The sequence below is a fragment of the Coloeus monedula genome, assembly GCF_965178545.1.
Source record: "Coloeus monedula genome assembly, chromosome: 4".
Taxonomy (NCBI): domain Eukaryota; kingdom Metazoa; phylum Chordata; class Aves; order Passeriformes; family Corvidae; genus Coloeus; species Coloeus monedula.
In genome coordinates, this window is record NC_138784.1 from 56,712,789 (window position 1) to 56,729,142 (window position 16,354).

General features: G+C 38.3%; 1 protein-coding gene across 1 annotated transcript; it reads left to right on the top strand.

Annotated features, from left to right (window-relative positions):
* The first annotated feature begins 648 nt into the window (after nucleotides 1-648).
* On the top strand, nucleotides 649-16,332 carry HDAC10 (histone deacetylase 10). The gene is made up of 21 exons (XM_082280962.1): nucleotides 649-759; nucleotides 1,126-1,199; nucleotides 1,712-1,846; nucleotides 2,159-2,255; nucleotides 2,900-2,997; nucleotides 3,074-3,178; nucleotides 3,377-3,445; nucleotides 4,073-4,199; nucleotides 4,672-4,737; nucleotides 5,098-5,157; nucleotides 5,542-5,631; nucleotides 6,860-6,966; nucleotides 8,556-8,623; nucleotides 9,112-9,379; nucleotides 10,012-10,102; nucleotides 11,503-11,588; nucleotides 12,073-12,126; nucleotides 12,755-12,839; nucleotides 13,273-13,458; nucleotides 15,240-15,399; nucleotides 16,112-16,332. Exons 2-21 carry the CDS (start codon nucleotides 1,135-1,137, stop codon nucleotides 16,135-16,137), a joined length of 2,043 nt encoding a protein of 680 aa, XP_082137088.1. The 5' UTR covers nucleotides 649-759; nucleotides 1,126-1,134; the 3' UTR covers nucleotides 16,138-16,332.
* The last annotated feature ends 22 nt before the right edge of the window (nucleotides 16,333-16,354 follow it).

Here is a 16,354-nt window from a genome sequence, read left to right on the forward strand (position 1 = left end):
ATCGAATGTGATGACACCTGTTCCATCACTTTCTACCATGAACTGGGAAACTAGTAGAAACCGAGGAAAAAAGCGGTCAGTAATCGAAGAAGCTGGGTACCCACGCGTGCCGGCTGCCCCGGCCCGCCTCGGGCGCGCAGGAGAGGCATCAGCCCCAGGCTGACCCGCCCGGGCCACGTCACTGCGGAAATGAAGGAGTGATGCCTTTAGTTCAGGTTCTTACTTTATTTTTCCTTCTGTCAGAGGATGCCACACGGCCCGGGGCTGTGGGCTGTTTTGCTCTTGGGTCAGTTCCACGCTAAAACCCTTCCAGCGGCTGGACTCCCCGGGCACAGCCCCTGTGCCTGCCCCGCCCGGCTCCGCAGCACCGCCCAGCGCGGCCGGCGCAAATCCCCCAGCGGGATTCAAACCGCGCTCCAGCGCGCCGGGGCGGGGCTGCGCTCGGCACGCCCACAGGAAGGGTCGGCCGGGCGCGGGGCCGGGCTGGCTCCGTGAGAGCCTCTCGGGGGCTGCCGCGCTTCGCGGGAGGCGAGCGGCGGAGCGGAGCGGGCCCGGGGCCCAGGAGACGCGGCCCTGGGACCGACAGCGTCCGCTGTCCGCGCCTCGGCTTCTTTATCCCTCCTCAGTGTCTCTCTGGGGCTTTTGAAAGACCGATAAAGTTCTAAACCTGTAACTGTTGTATGTGGCGTATGGAATCCCGTTGTTCCCGCTTAGTGGCTTTGTAGCTCACGTTCTCCGCAGCAGCTGCTCGGCGCACAGGTAGGTGTGTGTGCGCTGCAGGGAGGCGGCGGCCTGCGCTCGCAGCCGCACCTGCTCGTACGGCCCGGGCGGGGCCGGGGCTCGGCAGCTGCGTGTACCCCTGCGCCAGAAATGCCAGCGCCCGGCTCTCGAACACCCGGTCATTGTGAGTCCTGCCTGCCCGCACCCCCTTTCGGTGGGTGCAGTTTTGTCAGAATCTGAGTCCTAAATATTTTTCTTTTGATTTCATTCTGTAAGAACGAAGTCCAAAGTGCAAAACTGTCATGCAAGCAGGTATGCTCTCTGTACTTATAGTCTCACTATCTAGTGAAATAGTAACTGGTTTAAGTTGACTTCTAGTGTGTAATAATGTTTTGTTCTGCTCAGTCTGTAGCAATGGCTTCAGGAACAGCGCTGATTTATGATGAGGAGATGGCCACTCACAAACTACTTTGGAGTGAGTAAGTCACTGCTGTTGTTTTTATTAGTAGAGTCTTTTTAGCAGTCGTGAGGGCAGTACCAAATAAATGCATTTTTGGTAAATGTAATAGGAAGTACCTAATGCTACTTCCTGTCATTCTCTAAGTAAATAGAAAGCCTTTCCTTTAGGAGAAAAAAATTTTTTTTTCCTGGTTTGTATCTAGATACAGTAACAATCATCTGAAACTGGATTTGAGGAGCTGTAGTCATCCAGTCTGGGAGGCCTTAACAAAAGTGTTAGGATGAGGCATCTGAGTAGCCCCCTAAATAACGTGTTTTCAGCTAATTAAATAGTTTATAAAGCTAAAGTATCATTGACCTTGGATTTTGACCACTGACCACTGAATATTTTTTTTCTGTTTATTCTCATGTATCTCTCTTTTAGGGTGATGCATCTTCTTACAGTGGGGAGTTAAAAGCTAGGCTTTATGAAGTGTGTTAGCTACCTGTGCTGGTATAGTATGATAGTAATATAATTATTGCTTATTTTCAGTCCCATTTGTGATATTGAAGTGCCAGAAAGACTTTCATCCTCCTATGAGCAGCTTAAAAGTTACCATCTTGTGGAAAGATGTGTCCCTGTGCCTGCCAGAGAAGGAAGCGAGGAAGAGATCCTGTTGGTTCACAGGTCTGAAACTCAACTTTCATTCAGATTAATTCAATGAAACAGCAGATGTCATATCTCCAGATTATATTTTGATCCATTTGAAAAGAGTGCTCCAAAATTCAATGGCTTCCGTTAATTTCAATGGAAAATGTGTCACATTGAGTATGGCATAGGTGCTGAGTTATGAATCTGCTATTCCACTAAATCTACATTCTCATTCTGTGGGATCTTAAGCAATGAATGCTGATTCATACATAAGAATAAAAACAAACTTCTAAAATATATTTATAGTTGCTTACTTAGGTGTTGTGTTAATCTCTCTTTATCCTGCAGTTTAGAGCACTTGGAAGTGGCAAAAAGCACTCAGACAATGAATGAGGAGGAGCTGAAAAGAGTCTCTGAAAACTATGATGCTTTTTTCTTTCATCCGGTGTGTAAGTTAAACTGCTTCCTCTATTGGGAGTTACAGCTATTTGTGTTAGTGCATCTGAGTGGCATTTTTCTAAGTAGGGGAAAATTAAAAATACATTTTTTGCTACTTACGTAGTCTCACATTTATTTATGATATTATTGTTATCTAGTTTAGTATAATGCTGTAACTTAAATTGGTCAAATGTCCTGTCATCTATTTTGTAATTGTATCATACCAGTACAATGCACTACTCAAATTCTAGCTCGATTTTTGTCACTTAATGTCACTGTAGACCATTAGTGACCTGCAAATCACATTTTGGTAACAATTGCTCTTAAATGTTGTGCCATGAAATGGAGATGAAGTCTTCTGTCTTACGTTTCTGTAGGGTTTCATTCCTTATTTTCAAAGATGCCGTGTTGTTCCTCTCCCTATGCCCATCTCACATTTTTTAACTGCTCTGCAGAGAACATCCTTATAAAGATTATGGTGATCACTGGTAATCCTAAGGGAAAGCACATTGGAACCTGTGCTGTAAAGTTCTGTTTCAGCTATCTTTGTACAGCTTCAGTGGGGTAGAATTATGTCAAGACAGTTTGCAGCTGGGGTGCTAAAGCATGTCACATGTGCCTTGTTTAAGTTGATGAATTTCTCTTTCTCAGAGCACTTACCACTGTGCCAGACTCGCAGTAGGGGCAACTCTGCAGCTGGTGGATGCTGTGATGTCAGGAAAAGTGCGCAATGGAATGGCACTAGTAAGGTAAGAAAATACGTGAGGAAGTTTTCACTTAGCAAAATTTCTTTTATTGTGAATAACTTACAAAACTTTGGTTCAGACCTCCAGGTCACCACAGCCAGAGAAATGCGGCTAACGGGTTCTGTTTGTTCAACAACGTTGCTATTGCAGCAGAATATGCAAAACTGAAATATGGTCTACAGAGGTAAGTGCATGCTTGGCTCCAGAGAAGCTCTTCATATGTAAATATCAGTCTGACACTGTACTTGGTTGAGATTAATGTCTAGAGCTTTCTGGGTGTCATCTTCCTTTTGGTTCAGAAAAACATTTTCCATTTATACCTTCTGTAGATTAAGATGCTGTTGCTCTTCCTCTGAATGTTTTCTTTTACTGATCTGTACAGAATCCTAATTGTTGACTGGGATGTGCACCACGGGCAAGGAATTCAATATATATTTGAAGAAGATCCAAGGTTTGAAGGATTTTTTTTCTTCTTTAATGCCAGCTGTTTAAAGATTGTTTGCCTCTCTAGAAAACAAGATTTCTTAAACTTCTAAAACTAGAATCTTGCAAAACATTCACCTTGCTATTTTAGTCTCTCTGTTTTTCACTTGTTAAAAAATAGAAGGAAATACCTAAATCAAGATAAAATGTAAGTCTGTTCTACTTCAAAGAATAGCAAACAAAATACGCAATGTGATTACCTTGGTTTGCCAGTACTCAGGTAGTACATCTATTCTCTATGCATGAATCTCTCAGTTAAAGTCTTCAAGTAGGAGTTGGATAAAATACATGAGCTTTATATTTTTTTTGGAAAAGCTACATAAGTAGGTTCTAGAAACAAGTCTGCTGTTCTGAAAATCCCTTGTATTTGATCTGTATGGAGTGCATGCCTACAGGACATTTTTAGCATGTTAATTTTTAGGTTAATTTTGGCATGGGACCTACTGTACCAATTTTCACAGTCTAAATACTTTGAGAGAACTAAGGAGAAAGGACAGTTTTATTTTCTTGCTTTCAGGCAATGCAGTCACCAGATTCAGGATATAAAGTCACTTCCACAATCTTTTTGTCAAATTGGATTTTTTTTTTTTTCCAGTGTTTTGTACTTTTCTTGGCATCGCTATGAACATCAGGAATTCTGGCCATCACTTAAAGAATCCGATTATGATGCCGTAGGTGTGGGAAAAGGAGAAGGTTTTAACATAAATTTGCCTTGGAATAAGGTAAATATTGTTTACAGCACAACAAAGTAAGTGCAATAGCTTTGTATCTCATCCTTTCTGTCACACTTTCTGAGTAAGTGCGCTGCTTCACTTGCTTGGCAAATGTCTTACACAGTGTATATCCTTCCAGTCGGGGAGAGTCTGCTGGAAAATATGGCTCAGAATGTGATTGTTTTTCTCTCCCTTTTATTTTTCAAAAATTTACACACTCATTTTTACTTGAATATCTTGCCCAGCCATCAAATCAGAAAGTGCTTCAGGAGATAGTTACATCCATCCTTGTTTAGCAGAGAACTGAAGCTCATTAACATTAAAAATGGTGGATATTTATGCACTTTACTTAAATTGAGGGTATTTTACTGTACTTCGTAAGATTCCCTCAACTTTTCCTATGTTTCCGTAAAGTCTTGAAGAACCTTAGAAAATTTGTCATTACAACAGGAAAACATGACCAGTGCTTCTCATTTTTCAGGTTGGGATGGGAAATTCAGATTATCTTGCTGCGTTTTTCCACGTGTTGCTTCCAATGGCTTTTGAGGTAATTTTTTACTGCCAAAGAGTACTTCCTAAGTGTTTCTTAAGCAGGTACCATTGAATATTTTACAGAAATGCAGTAATTGCTAGTAGTAGAGTTAATACATTTATTCTGCTGGTATGATGTTGCCCTGATCAATTGAATAGTATTTATGGAATTTTAGCTTTTAAATATTCAACATAATCATCTGCAACTTCTCCAGCAGGAACGAAGATAGTGTAAAAGGGTAATGTATTCAAGGAGAATCCTTATTTCTGTTCATATTCTAACTGAAATAACAGCTGATCGTGGTACAGTTGAAATCCCATAAAAATTGAAATTAGGACATAGAGATGTGCTACAACTGTCTCTCTTTTATAACAGTTTGATCCTGAACTGGTTATTGTCTCTTCTGGATATGATTCTGGAATTGGTGACCCTGAAGTAAGTAACTTGTGGTCTTTGTGTTGTCAGTCATGAATCTAATAGGAAAATATTCCTGCTGCTTTAATGTCCCGTGATTGCTAAGTGAAGTTCACTTTGATCAAGCTGAAAATACATGCTTGAGTCTTTAGGCTGACCCAAGTTCATTAAACATTACAACAAGACATGTAAAGACAGATTATCCCATATGTGTAATTACTGTGTTGTATTTTTCACCTTCCTTAAGTGCAGCATTCTGCGTGGTTCAGCATTCTGTTTGATGTAATGAGAGGCAAGTATTCTGGTATTCCAACTCAGACTGGGGTATTTTCAGATTTTGTTTGGGTTTCTTACCAGTATTTTTGAATCAAGGTGTCATCTCTTAAATTTTTTTCTTTGGTTTAGGGTCAGATGAATGCCACTCCTGAGGTTTTTGCCCACCTTACCCATTTCCTGATGCAGTTAGCTAATGGAAAGCTGTGTGTCATCCTAGAGGTAAAGACTTTTGAAATGTACCCCAGGGGAAGGTCTTGGTATTAGAGCCATTCAGGGCAAACTAGAAGCTACGAAGCAAAACTCCTCAACAGAATAATTTCTTATCTTTCTTTTGAGTGTCAGGAATGCAAAAATGGCTAAGATTCAACAGCGCTCTTACACTTTAGAGTTTTGAAACAAAGGAACCATATGTTCATCCAAGAAAACTTAGCCTCCACAAATCTGTTCAGTTCTTGTGAACAGTGATTAATCTACTGCTCTTGACAGTCCCAAACTCATTAAAATGTATTTAGTGAACAGGCTGTATTACCAATGTTATTACAAGTGTATCTTACTCCAGGAGACTTTACAAAACCTTTAACCTAAATATTCTCTTATTTAGTAATGGAGCACTTTGAAAAATCTCTCTTTTTTGATTTAAAGACTGTATGCAGGCTCTTTAGGAGCTCTTTTTTAATTCTTTTTTTTTAAACAATTAAAATGTTTTCTCCTTTTGAAATCTAGACTTCAACTCCCTATTTCTGTTGCATGTTAGAAAAATGGTGGCTTTTCAGGTAAATAATGGTGTGGAAATACTGCTGCCAACAAGGTCTTCAAGAATGAACTGTATATTAATTGATTCACTTGACCTCTTGTTTTGCATAACCTTTCTTCATCATCCTTCTCTCTAGCAGGTTATTATAGATATTTTTGCCTATTAGCTGAAGTGCAGGTAAACATTCACTCCTCCCACAGGTGGTATGACTGCTCCATAGGTGATAGATGGCTTCTTGCATGCCACCTAGCAGTCTTAAATCCATCTTGTTCTCCAAATTCTGCCAAACTAACCACATCTTAAAAGTGTCAGGCTGTGGGAGATTTCTCTTGTACAGCCATTTTAGAGGACAGACATTTGCCTTCTAAGGAATCTTCCAGAAGGATTGCTGAAGATGGCGTGTTGTAGATGGGAATGGAGAAGGCATGTGTTTTCATGGCAAAGTGATGACTGATTTCTGAAGTTACTTGAACTATGACAGTGAGTTCAATCATAAGATGCCAGTGAAGTTCAGCAGGTGGCCACTAACTTACCATTTTCATATTGAAAAGTCATTGACTTATATATACTTGCATATCATCTTCTGCTTCTGTAAATACACATATATTTCAAAAGTATAGTTTATTTTCTGTGTTGAAATTCAGAGAGATATTAAAAGTACTTGTCCTTTAGTTGACACAAAATACTTTTTAGGGTGGATACCACTTGAAATCATTGGGTGAATCAGTCTGCATGACTGTAAAAACTTTGCTTGGAGATCCTGTACCTCAGATAACTGGAGAAATGGCACCTTGTCTAAGGTAAGCATATAAAGAATTTTAGAACAACTAATGTGTTTATCAAAGAGACTAAAGTCATGCATACTTTGAACATCTTGCTGAAGTAAGGTTTTAATATGATTGTTTATAATATATTATTTTCTTCTTTGGATAACTTACATTTTTAGAAAGTCATCCAAGGTACAGTTTTATATACTTATATTTCTGAAATTATTTCAAGTTGGGAGATCTTATAGCATAAAACCATAAGCCATTTTATCCTTAGGCCTTGTTATCCTATAGAAATCCATCTCACTCAAGGCTGAGATAATCCTGCTGTAATCAAGGCAATACCAGTTAACTACAGCCAGTATTTGAGAAAGTATGCAACCGCAAGGATTCGTGCTGCAGACCCCAGAGCCATTTCAGTTGCTGCAGTACAGCAATAGCTGGAGCTCACCTTTCTCTCATCAGAGAGAGTTGATGCTATGCAGAGCCAATCTTGATGAATACTTGTGTTTCTCAAATTGGGAGCATCGAGGCCTGGGGTGCAAAAGCACTTGACTATGTAGAGGTGTATCAAGATAATTAAATTTCAAGTCTAACTTCTTCTCAGAGACACTAAGACTGTGTTTGTACAGTGGTGAGTCTGACCTAGTAAAGCATTCTGAACTTTGGGCCTGAATCAGTCCCCTATCTAAAGAGTGTCTTTCTCTCCACCTGTCTGCACTATCTCCTCCATATCTCAATGTTCTGTCCTCCATTTTTCTCCCACCTCACTTGCTGTCCTGTGCTTTTCCCAGCAGAAACGCTCCTCATTCAGTTTGGTGGCAGCACCTACCAGTTGGCTGCATTAGTTAGAGCTTGGATGAGTCAGGGAAGCAGTGTGGCTATACATAGGCTGAGGGCTGAGTTGCATTTGGTAAACTGATGGAGCAAAGCTGGTTATTTTGCTCCTAGCACATCCCATAAGCCCTCTGTGTCCTTCTTTTCTTCTCTACCAAGTGTGGTATCTCAGATTGCTATCATCCTGTGTTATAGAGAGTTGATTACCTGCTTATCCAAAATATCAGTTCGGCTCCTGAACACCTTACAAGTAATCTGCAAGTACTTGGAATTTCGTCTGGATTTAATATGACCTGAATTACGTTTTTATAATAGGTTATGTAATGGGACCACTTGCCCATAGTGCTGCAAATAGCAGTGATAACAAAAAGGAGATTTCAACACAAAGAATAGCAGGGTATGTGATTTACTTGGTTCCTGAACAGATTGTCTTGCTTTTGAGTCAGTCTAATTAAATCTTTACACTGTATAGATAAAATCTCTTGGCAAGACACTGACAAACAGGAGAATTTTTTTCTGAACTCAGACAGGTGTGCTTCTTCCAACAAAAGTGTTAGGATGTCACTCAATGTGTAAATGTGTGTACTTTTCTTTTTTGACTCTTTAATCTTCTTAAGCAGTCTGCCCATTGATTCTCATTCTCTTTAGCTTTCTGTTTTGCATTCTTGGAAGACATCAGAGTTTGTTGATTTTCAGCTAGATTTTTTGGTTTTGCTTTTTTAAGGTAAGTCATGATTCCTCTATTTTCATTATTGCTGATACTGTTAATCTGGTTTCCTTTTTAGTGCTGTTGAATCTATTCAAAATGTGAGAGCAGCACATAAACCCTACTGGAAATGGTTGGCGTATGAAGGTAGTTTCTCTTTATTCAAGCAAATGTGATTGATAAATGGATTTATACAGAAATTGAAAGTTATTAAAATTAATACCAGTGGATTAAACTAATTGAACGAGCAGTTATTCATCAAATGACTGGCAAAGCAGTATGAGGCTTCATTCAAGGTCATGTCTTCAGCTGGTCTGAAAAGAACTTTCTGAAGCTAGCAAAAACATCATGCCAAAAAGTAGCGTTTTGATATCTTTGTTTGAGGATGCTGTTTTCTGTGTCAAAAATATGGGCATAAGCTTTATTTCAATATATGACCTTTCCCTAGATTAACACAAATTTAATAGCACTGAAAAAATAACATCTGTGTCAGGAAACCTTGTAGCCAGTGCATGGGAGTAAATATGCGTACTATGAATACAGATGTATTCTATTTTGTAAATAAATATATCCAAATATTAACACATTGCTTAGAAACTAATACCTGTGAAACCCCTCTTTTTCTTCTTCTCTAGATACATCATTTTTACAAAATTTGAGCACCAAATCACACTTACTAAAGAAGGCTAATTCAAATACCTCCACAGAACATGAAACTAAGATAACTAACAACAACAGTGTCAAAGTAGAAAGGTTTTTGGAATTGCACATGAAAAATATTCTATTTCCAGTGCCTCCCATCAAAACAGCAACAACTGGCTCTGAAGGTTCAGAGCATTTTCTCTCTGAACATGTTCAGCTGGTGAAGGAAATGGACAAAACTGAAATAAAATCTCTTGTCAGGTTGGTCCTATTTATTTAATTTTCCGCATAATTAAGGGGATGAGGGGTCTCTGTACAGACTCAATCTAACTGTCTGCCTTGGTCATCTTTTTGGCCTTAGTCTACTCAATTACAGCCAGAATTTCTTCCTTTAGAAAGAAAGAAATTTGTGTTGTATAGCACTCATAGCCTGAAATCCTTTAAAGAACAAAAAAGAATACTTTTCTCTAAAACTCTTTCAACAGAGATAGGACAGCTAATGCAAATGTATTAATTTAGAAAGAGATCTTGCTAGGAAGTTGTCTTACAGCTCTGTACGCACTTTCAGCTGGAAAAAGTACCAAACTGCTCTGATTTGAGGAACTCAGTGTTTCATCTTGTCTTCATGTAATTTTGACAGAACTCTGTTTCCTGAATATCATCAGACATTTTTGTTTTCTTTCCAGTGCAGAATGCAGACAGGTTTAGGGAGCTGAAGACTGTCAGGCACCGGTGTTGGCATCCTCCTGCTAGAACAGGTTTCTGGGAATCAATGTGTAGCACCTATACAAAATGTACCCCATGAATACTAACTGCAGAGCACTTTATCAGTGTCCTCTTCAAAGACATTAATGCCTCTAACCTAGTTTTTCTTCATATAATTTATTTTACAGTGGTTTTTATGCAGACCTTGTGGAAGAGGACAAAATTTTGCTCTCTCTTGGCAGTATGTTGGCAATCCTAGATAAAATACTCAAGAAGGAGGTAATAATATATTGCCTTGGTCTTGGGGGTAGGGGTGGAGTTAGATTCCTTTGATTTTTTGCTTCTGCTATATTGTTGTCCAGATTTTAGTTACTGTTTATCTCCCAAGTCCACTAATCTCAGCTAGAATGTGTTTAGCTATGAGAGTGAGCTTGCAAGATGAGAAAACAACTATTTAGGGATAGCTATTAACCCCAAGCCATTTTTCTAAAGCAAGTCATTGTCCAGACTTTCTGCAGGTAGTCACAGAGTATGAGTCCCTAAGAACCTTCTCATTGTTCTCAGACCTACAGGGAAGCCAGGCATTGGCTCTTCAGTTGAGGGGAGCAGAAGCTGGTGTATCAAGCACCAGTGAGCAGCAGCAAGAAATCTGAAGCAGTGTCAGTACTTTTCCTGTCTCAATGTGCAAAGTTTACACAGAGTAGATTTTGACTTACATGTGCATGCACACACACACTCTAGTGGTGTTTTCAACAGCTCTACTGTATGATCTGATTCTGAACAGAGTAATTCTAGTTCAGTATTTTGATTCTTGCAGGGTCAGGAATGAAGAGAGGGCAGGCTTAGAGGGTGCATCTTCATATTTATATGTAAAAACTTGGAGGAGCATTGAAGAAAAACTGAAAAAAAGTTAAAAATATTATATCATAATAAGTCACTCTTCCTTTGAGTGAGAAGATCTCTTCAAAACTACCAGGCCTGCAAGGAAGTGTAGCTACCACAATGGCCTCTTTCTTCTAAGACATCTTGCTGTTGGAAGTCACATATATAGATCTTGGGGACAAATTTCTGACATTATAAACTGCACATAGCTCCAGGAGAGCCTATAAATAGATTTAAAAAAATGGTTACTGGCAAAAAGAAATAGAACTTTTAATGAGTTGCAGATGTAAGTTTTTGTGCTGACAAAGAGGAGGAGTGAGGGGAAACGCATCTTTTTGCTTAGCTTTCATGTGGAGTTCAAAGCACTACACACCACAAATGAACACTGAAGGGTTGACTGAGTAATACTGCAATTGTATTTTCCAGAAAAGAATAGCTTGCCTAGGTTAGAGTCAGAATATTCAGGAACAACCTCTTTTTCATAGGGTGTATTTTTCTGCTGCAGTTTGCAGGCTATCTAGAGAATCAGTAAACATGGCCTTCCCCTGGAAAAGCTATATTTAATTTAGTATTGCACTATACTTTTGAAATAATAGTGCAGTTTATGGCATAATAATAAAATATGGCCTTTCTGTAGCAAATGAATTGATAACATTTTCTTAATCCTTTTCTTCTTGTTCCTAATCATTAAAATAACTTGATACTCATAAACAAGCAAAAATACAGTTGTTACACTTAAAAAATGACGTGATATTCTGCATCATTAATTGCTTCTGAATGAAAAATGTATTTTGTAGGTGTGTAATGGAATTGCAGCATCGCCCACAGCTGCTCTTTCTGCTGCTGTTGCACTAAGACATTCTGTTCGTTTTGGATTTCAAAGGTGAATTTGTGTGTTTTGCATTTAGAGCCCTTTGACAAAACGTTACAATCAGATACTTAAGTGTGGCAAATATGGCAAATTGCCTGTGAAACCTTGATTTTAGAACAAATAGCATACCCACACACACAGCATTTTCAGCATGTAATCCAGGTAACGGCCTATACGCCAACAAAAAGCTTTTGCCTTTCCAAAGGCAAAGAATTTGTAAGGGTGATGGCTGTACTAGCCTACACATTCTTTGTCAGATCTCAATTGGCTTTGACCTGATGCCAATTTCTTGATTTTTTGTTTTTCCTCCCCAGTATTTGATGGGAGAAATGGGGTTCCCTTGAGCTGTCCTAAATGTGTTTATTTCTACTTTTAATGGACTGAATTCAGTATACATTCTTTTTAATGCTTCCAGTTGACATGCATACTTCTATACAAATTACACTAACTGAAAAAAAATTACTTGTGAAAGTATGTATATTTTTGTTTTCTGCAGAGTGCTTTGTGTATTTGTGGGAGACATGCAGATCATACCAAACACAGAAGATGGGTGAGGTCTCTCTTTATGTTATGGGGTACAGTCCCAAGGGCTTTCTAAATGTTCATAAGTGTCCATATGTGTGATGAAAACTGTACTAAGGAGATCAGTCATAAGCTGGCATTCATTAAATTTAGCTTGACACATAATACAACACATCCCCAAATACATCTTCAAAGATAAATTATTGTCTCTAAATGCTACTTTATGCCTTTAGTGGTGGGTTTAAAATATAATCCTTCTGTATTAATTCAAATTTAGATTGTTACTGAAAATTGAAAATAAAATGTAATAAAGAAGGCAATTATTAATTATATAAGATCTATCTCCCCTATAACTGCAGGAGGCACATATTGCTGATGCAGAGTTCCTTAATGAAAGTCTTCTTTATTTATTTATAGCTTTTTTCCACTTCCCCTTTTTCTTAAAAGTAATTTGCCAATAGTCTTTAATCCTCTTTTTAAAAATACTGTAAAAAGAATTTCGGTTTTAATTGTTTACATTTTGGCATGTACTAATGCAAGCAGTTATTTGCTCCTGTATTATGAAGTAGTATTTAAAGAATGATGAAAGAAAATATCCCATTTTTATCTCATTGGGAAATATTGTTTAAATACTCAAGTGGGGGTTTTATTTACAGAAAAATGCTCATCATAAACATCTGTGAGAAAGAACAGCCTGGAAAGACCAGCTGCAAACACTATATTTCTCTAAACTGGAAAGAGGTAAGATTCACTTCCTGGAAACAACACAGGAGAAAAACCTTTAAAACAGGAATAATAGAATATACTTAGAAATTTATAAAATTATGTTGAGAATTACATCCCTTACTCCACTTTGGACCTTTAAAAATTTTTCCTTTTCTTGCCCTTGTCAGATTACTACTCCTTCACAGAGCTTCAGAGTGTATTAGAATGCATAGGTTTGAGGAAGCCTCCCATAGTTACTGCAGTTCATCTTCAGCAAGGCAGAGTTACAGTGCAAAGACACTAAGGAAAAAATAAAGAATCCTGCATATTTAATATAAAAATTGCTGGGAAGATAGATCAGTATCCTGCTTCCTCGGACAATTAAAAGCTTTTTGAGATTCACCTTTCTGTTTTATTTCTGGGAATTTGGGCCTTTATATTTGTGCTAACCAATTTCTTCTTGTTAAAGGATGCTGAAGGAAATGATTTCTTTTCTGCTGTACTTGGATTCATTCTTCCTGTAGCATACAGTTACCAACCAAACCTAACAGTAATAGCTGTTGGACCAAACAGGAGCCTTGGAATAAGTGGGATTTCTGTGCTTGTTGCTTTACTACAAGGATTAGCTGAGTCTCGAATTGTTGCTGTGATTGAGGTAAGAAGGGGTGCTAACCTGTGGTATTTCAAAGTGTCTGGGAGAGACACTGGCATGAACTGCTTCAAGCTGCCTAGTAGAACATAGTGGCTCTATATATCCTGTCTTTGGAACCCCTGAGTTCACAGCACAAACTGCCCAAGTTTCTTTCTGTCCTGAGAACAAGACAAGACACTGTTGCACACCGAGCTGTAGGCAGCTGTTGGCAGCCTGCACGATGGAGAAGCTGAGGCATGAATGTAAGCCCATGGTTATGTCTGTGGACCGTAGATGTTCTGACAACTTGCTACAACTTCCATTTTTGTGTGGGATCCACAGCTCAGAGTTGTCCCCTGAAAAGAGGGAGTTCATGTCTGTTAAATCATCTGGCCTCTTTCCATCAAATGTGATTGAAAGCAGCCTGTTGTCCTGTCATAACAGACCGCTAAATTTCCTCTTCTCTCCCCTGTGCTGTACTTTGTCACACATGACTTCCAGCATGCAGAACATAAATCAGAATGGCACATATCCTTCAACTGAACTTAAGTGGGATAATAGATAATTGAGGGCCAGTCTACCCCAGCTTTGTGTTTCTGGTAGAGAGCATGGGAAAGAAAATAAAAAAATAGGGACTTTTCCTAGGCTAGCTTTTTCCATACGCTACCACATTAAGGATGCCTAAATCTAGGAGTTGGAAGCTGTATCCAGAGCAGTGATCTGTGTCAGTGAGCATATCTTCCATGAATTTGTCTAATCACATAACTCAATTTACACTCTTGGCCTCTCCAGCATCCTGTGGTTGTGAGTACCACAGTTTCTCTGTGTGATCTATGAAACCGTAACTTTCGATTACTTCTGTGCCTTCTAGTTCTTCTTCAGTGAGAAACAACAAAAAATTGTTCATGTATGCTTATTCTAATCTGTTCCCCAGCAAGTACCCAATTAAAGCCACGCTATTCATTAAGCTGCCAATTAAGTGGATTTTGATACAATTTATTCTGTAGTTTTCTCAAATGTTATTTGTTTTAATTTACAATGCTGATACATAAATTGTCTAAGCTAAAATAATTTGTACATTGATATGCAATATCCATAAATAATGTATTTGCACATTACTAATTAGGAGCATGAAATGGAGAGAATTATTGATATTCTGAAGTGTAAACTCAAGACAATAAAAGGATATTAGGCATACATGTTAAAAAAAGATTGATACTTTCATACTGGTACTCTTCAGGTAGCTCCATAACATTTCTAATGCATGTGCTTGGCTTTTTAGAATATTTGAAAAAATACTTCTATCTTTTAAAAACAAAATAGGGTTACAGTCTTCCAAAAATAATTTTCATATAGCATCAACATTTCCAAATACAGTTTCTGCAAGGAAATTATACTGATTTAGACTGTGAGAAGTCCAAAAGAGTAAATTTCTTGATTAAGCAAAATATATCACTATTTTCTACTCACAGAAAATAAATTATGCATGAAGTAAGCAAGCTCCATGCTCCCCTTACCTCATATTATTTTCTGTCCTTAACCCAGCATTATTTCTTTTCAGTCGTAAAGGGAAAAGTGAGTTTCTTTCTCCATTTGAAAGAAAAAAGCTTTACAACAGATAAAAATTTATTTACATTTTTCAGAGAAAAACTCCATTTGAACACATTTTTATTTGAAAATGGGAGGTTGCTCATTCCTGCTACTAATGCTGGCAATTTAATTACAAAAGCTTGTTTTAAAATATTTCATTTATCACTGAAACAAAGAGAGCTTGGTTCACAGGGGTATTTTTTCTTCCTAATTAGGACACAGAGATAAGTTTATTGCAAAGTGTAGCCAAAGCATTAGGGGGTGCTTCTACACCTCCCTTTGGAATTTATGTACCTCCTACCCAAGAGAAAGTAAAAAGAATAAAAGCGTTAAGAGACCAGTTTCAGCAGGAATGGAAAATGCTTCAGTGTTCAGGTAAGTTGTCTGATTTTATCTTAAACTCTTACATACTATAAGTTTCTGAAGAGATTATATATAAATACAGCAGGGTCCTGTAAGTCAGTGGGACATTTAAAGTCAGTGGGACCAGATTGATCTAGTGTTAAAATGGTGAAGTTCTGAGTGCTTCTAATTCTGCCGCTTGAGCCAGAAAGCACCAAATTTCTTAGCATAGCAACTGTACGCTTGGGACTTGGAATAGTTCCTCCAGAATTCTGGAATGACGTTACCAAAGTACGTGCTTAAAGAAGGGGTAACAAGATGTGCCCTGGGCTCTGATTGCTAATGTGTTTTCTGAATATAGTGCCAAACCAGGTGATATTTTTTATATGTTTAACTTATCCACAAATAACTTCACATAACTCAGTAGTGATTAATCGTGCTGCAAGTACAGTCACAAAGAGCTGAAGATCAGGCATTGCATTTGTATAGGAATCAGGCTCGACAGTATGTATGTTTTCAAGCATACTTGTCTAGAAACACTTCTCTGCTGTATGACTTTGATTTTTCAACAGAAAAAGCAATTATAAATAAAGGTGGGCATCTCTCTCTAAAAGAAAATGATATGCTCTCTTTCAGAAGAAATGGCCAGTGCCAGGGTCTGGTTCCAATAACAATGTTATTGTGGAGTCAGTAGTTGGGTATGAGCTTGATTAATAACTGGTTTTCTTACTGCTGTTTTTTTCAGTGAAGGATGGGATTTCAAGAAATTGATTTCACTTCAGAATCATTTTACAAAGAAGAGGAACAGGAAAGGATGAGAACTTCACTCTGCCCTCTTTTCAAACATAAATTGTCTATGTAATAAATAAGAACTCCAGACCTCCAGAGATTTAGTAGTGGCCTAAGGCTACATCATGTCAATTCTCAAAATTAAGCATCCCAAGGCAATAACCATGATATGCCTTGTTTTATAGTATTCCAGGTATGA

What these genes read in the sequence shown, in the direction of transcription:
- HDAC10 (XM_082280962.1), top strand. Translation starts at nt 1,135, where the DNA reads ATGGCTTCAGGAACAGCGCTGATTTATGATGAGGAGATGGCCACTCAC. An exon ending in GAGATCCTGTTGGTTCACAG is followed by an intron (nt 1,847 to 2,158) that starts GTCTGAAACTCA and finishes TTTATCCTGCAG; the next exon opens with TTTAGAGCACTTGGAAGTGG. An exon ending in GAAATGGCACCTTGTCTAAG is followed by an intron (nt 6,967 to 8,555) that starts GTAAGCATATAA and finishes TTTCCTTTTTAG; the next exon opens with TGCTGTTGAATCTATTCAAA.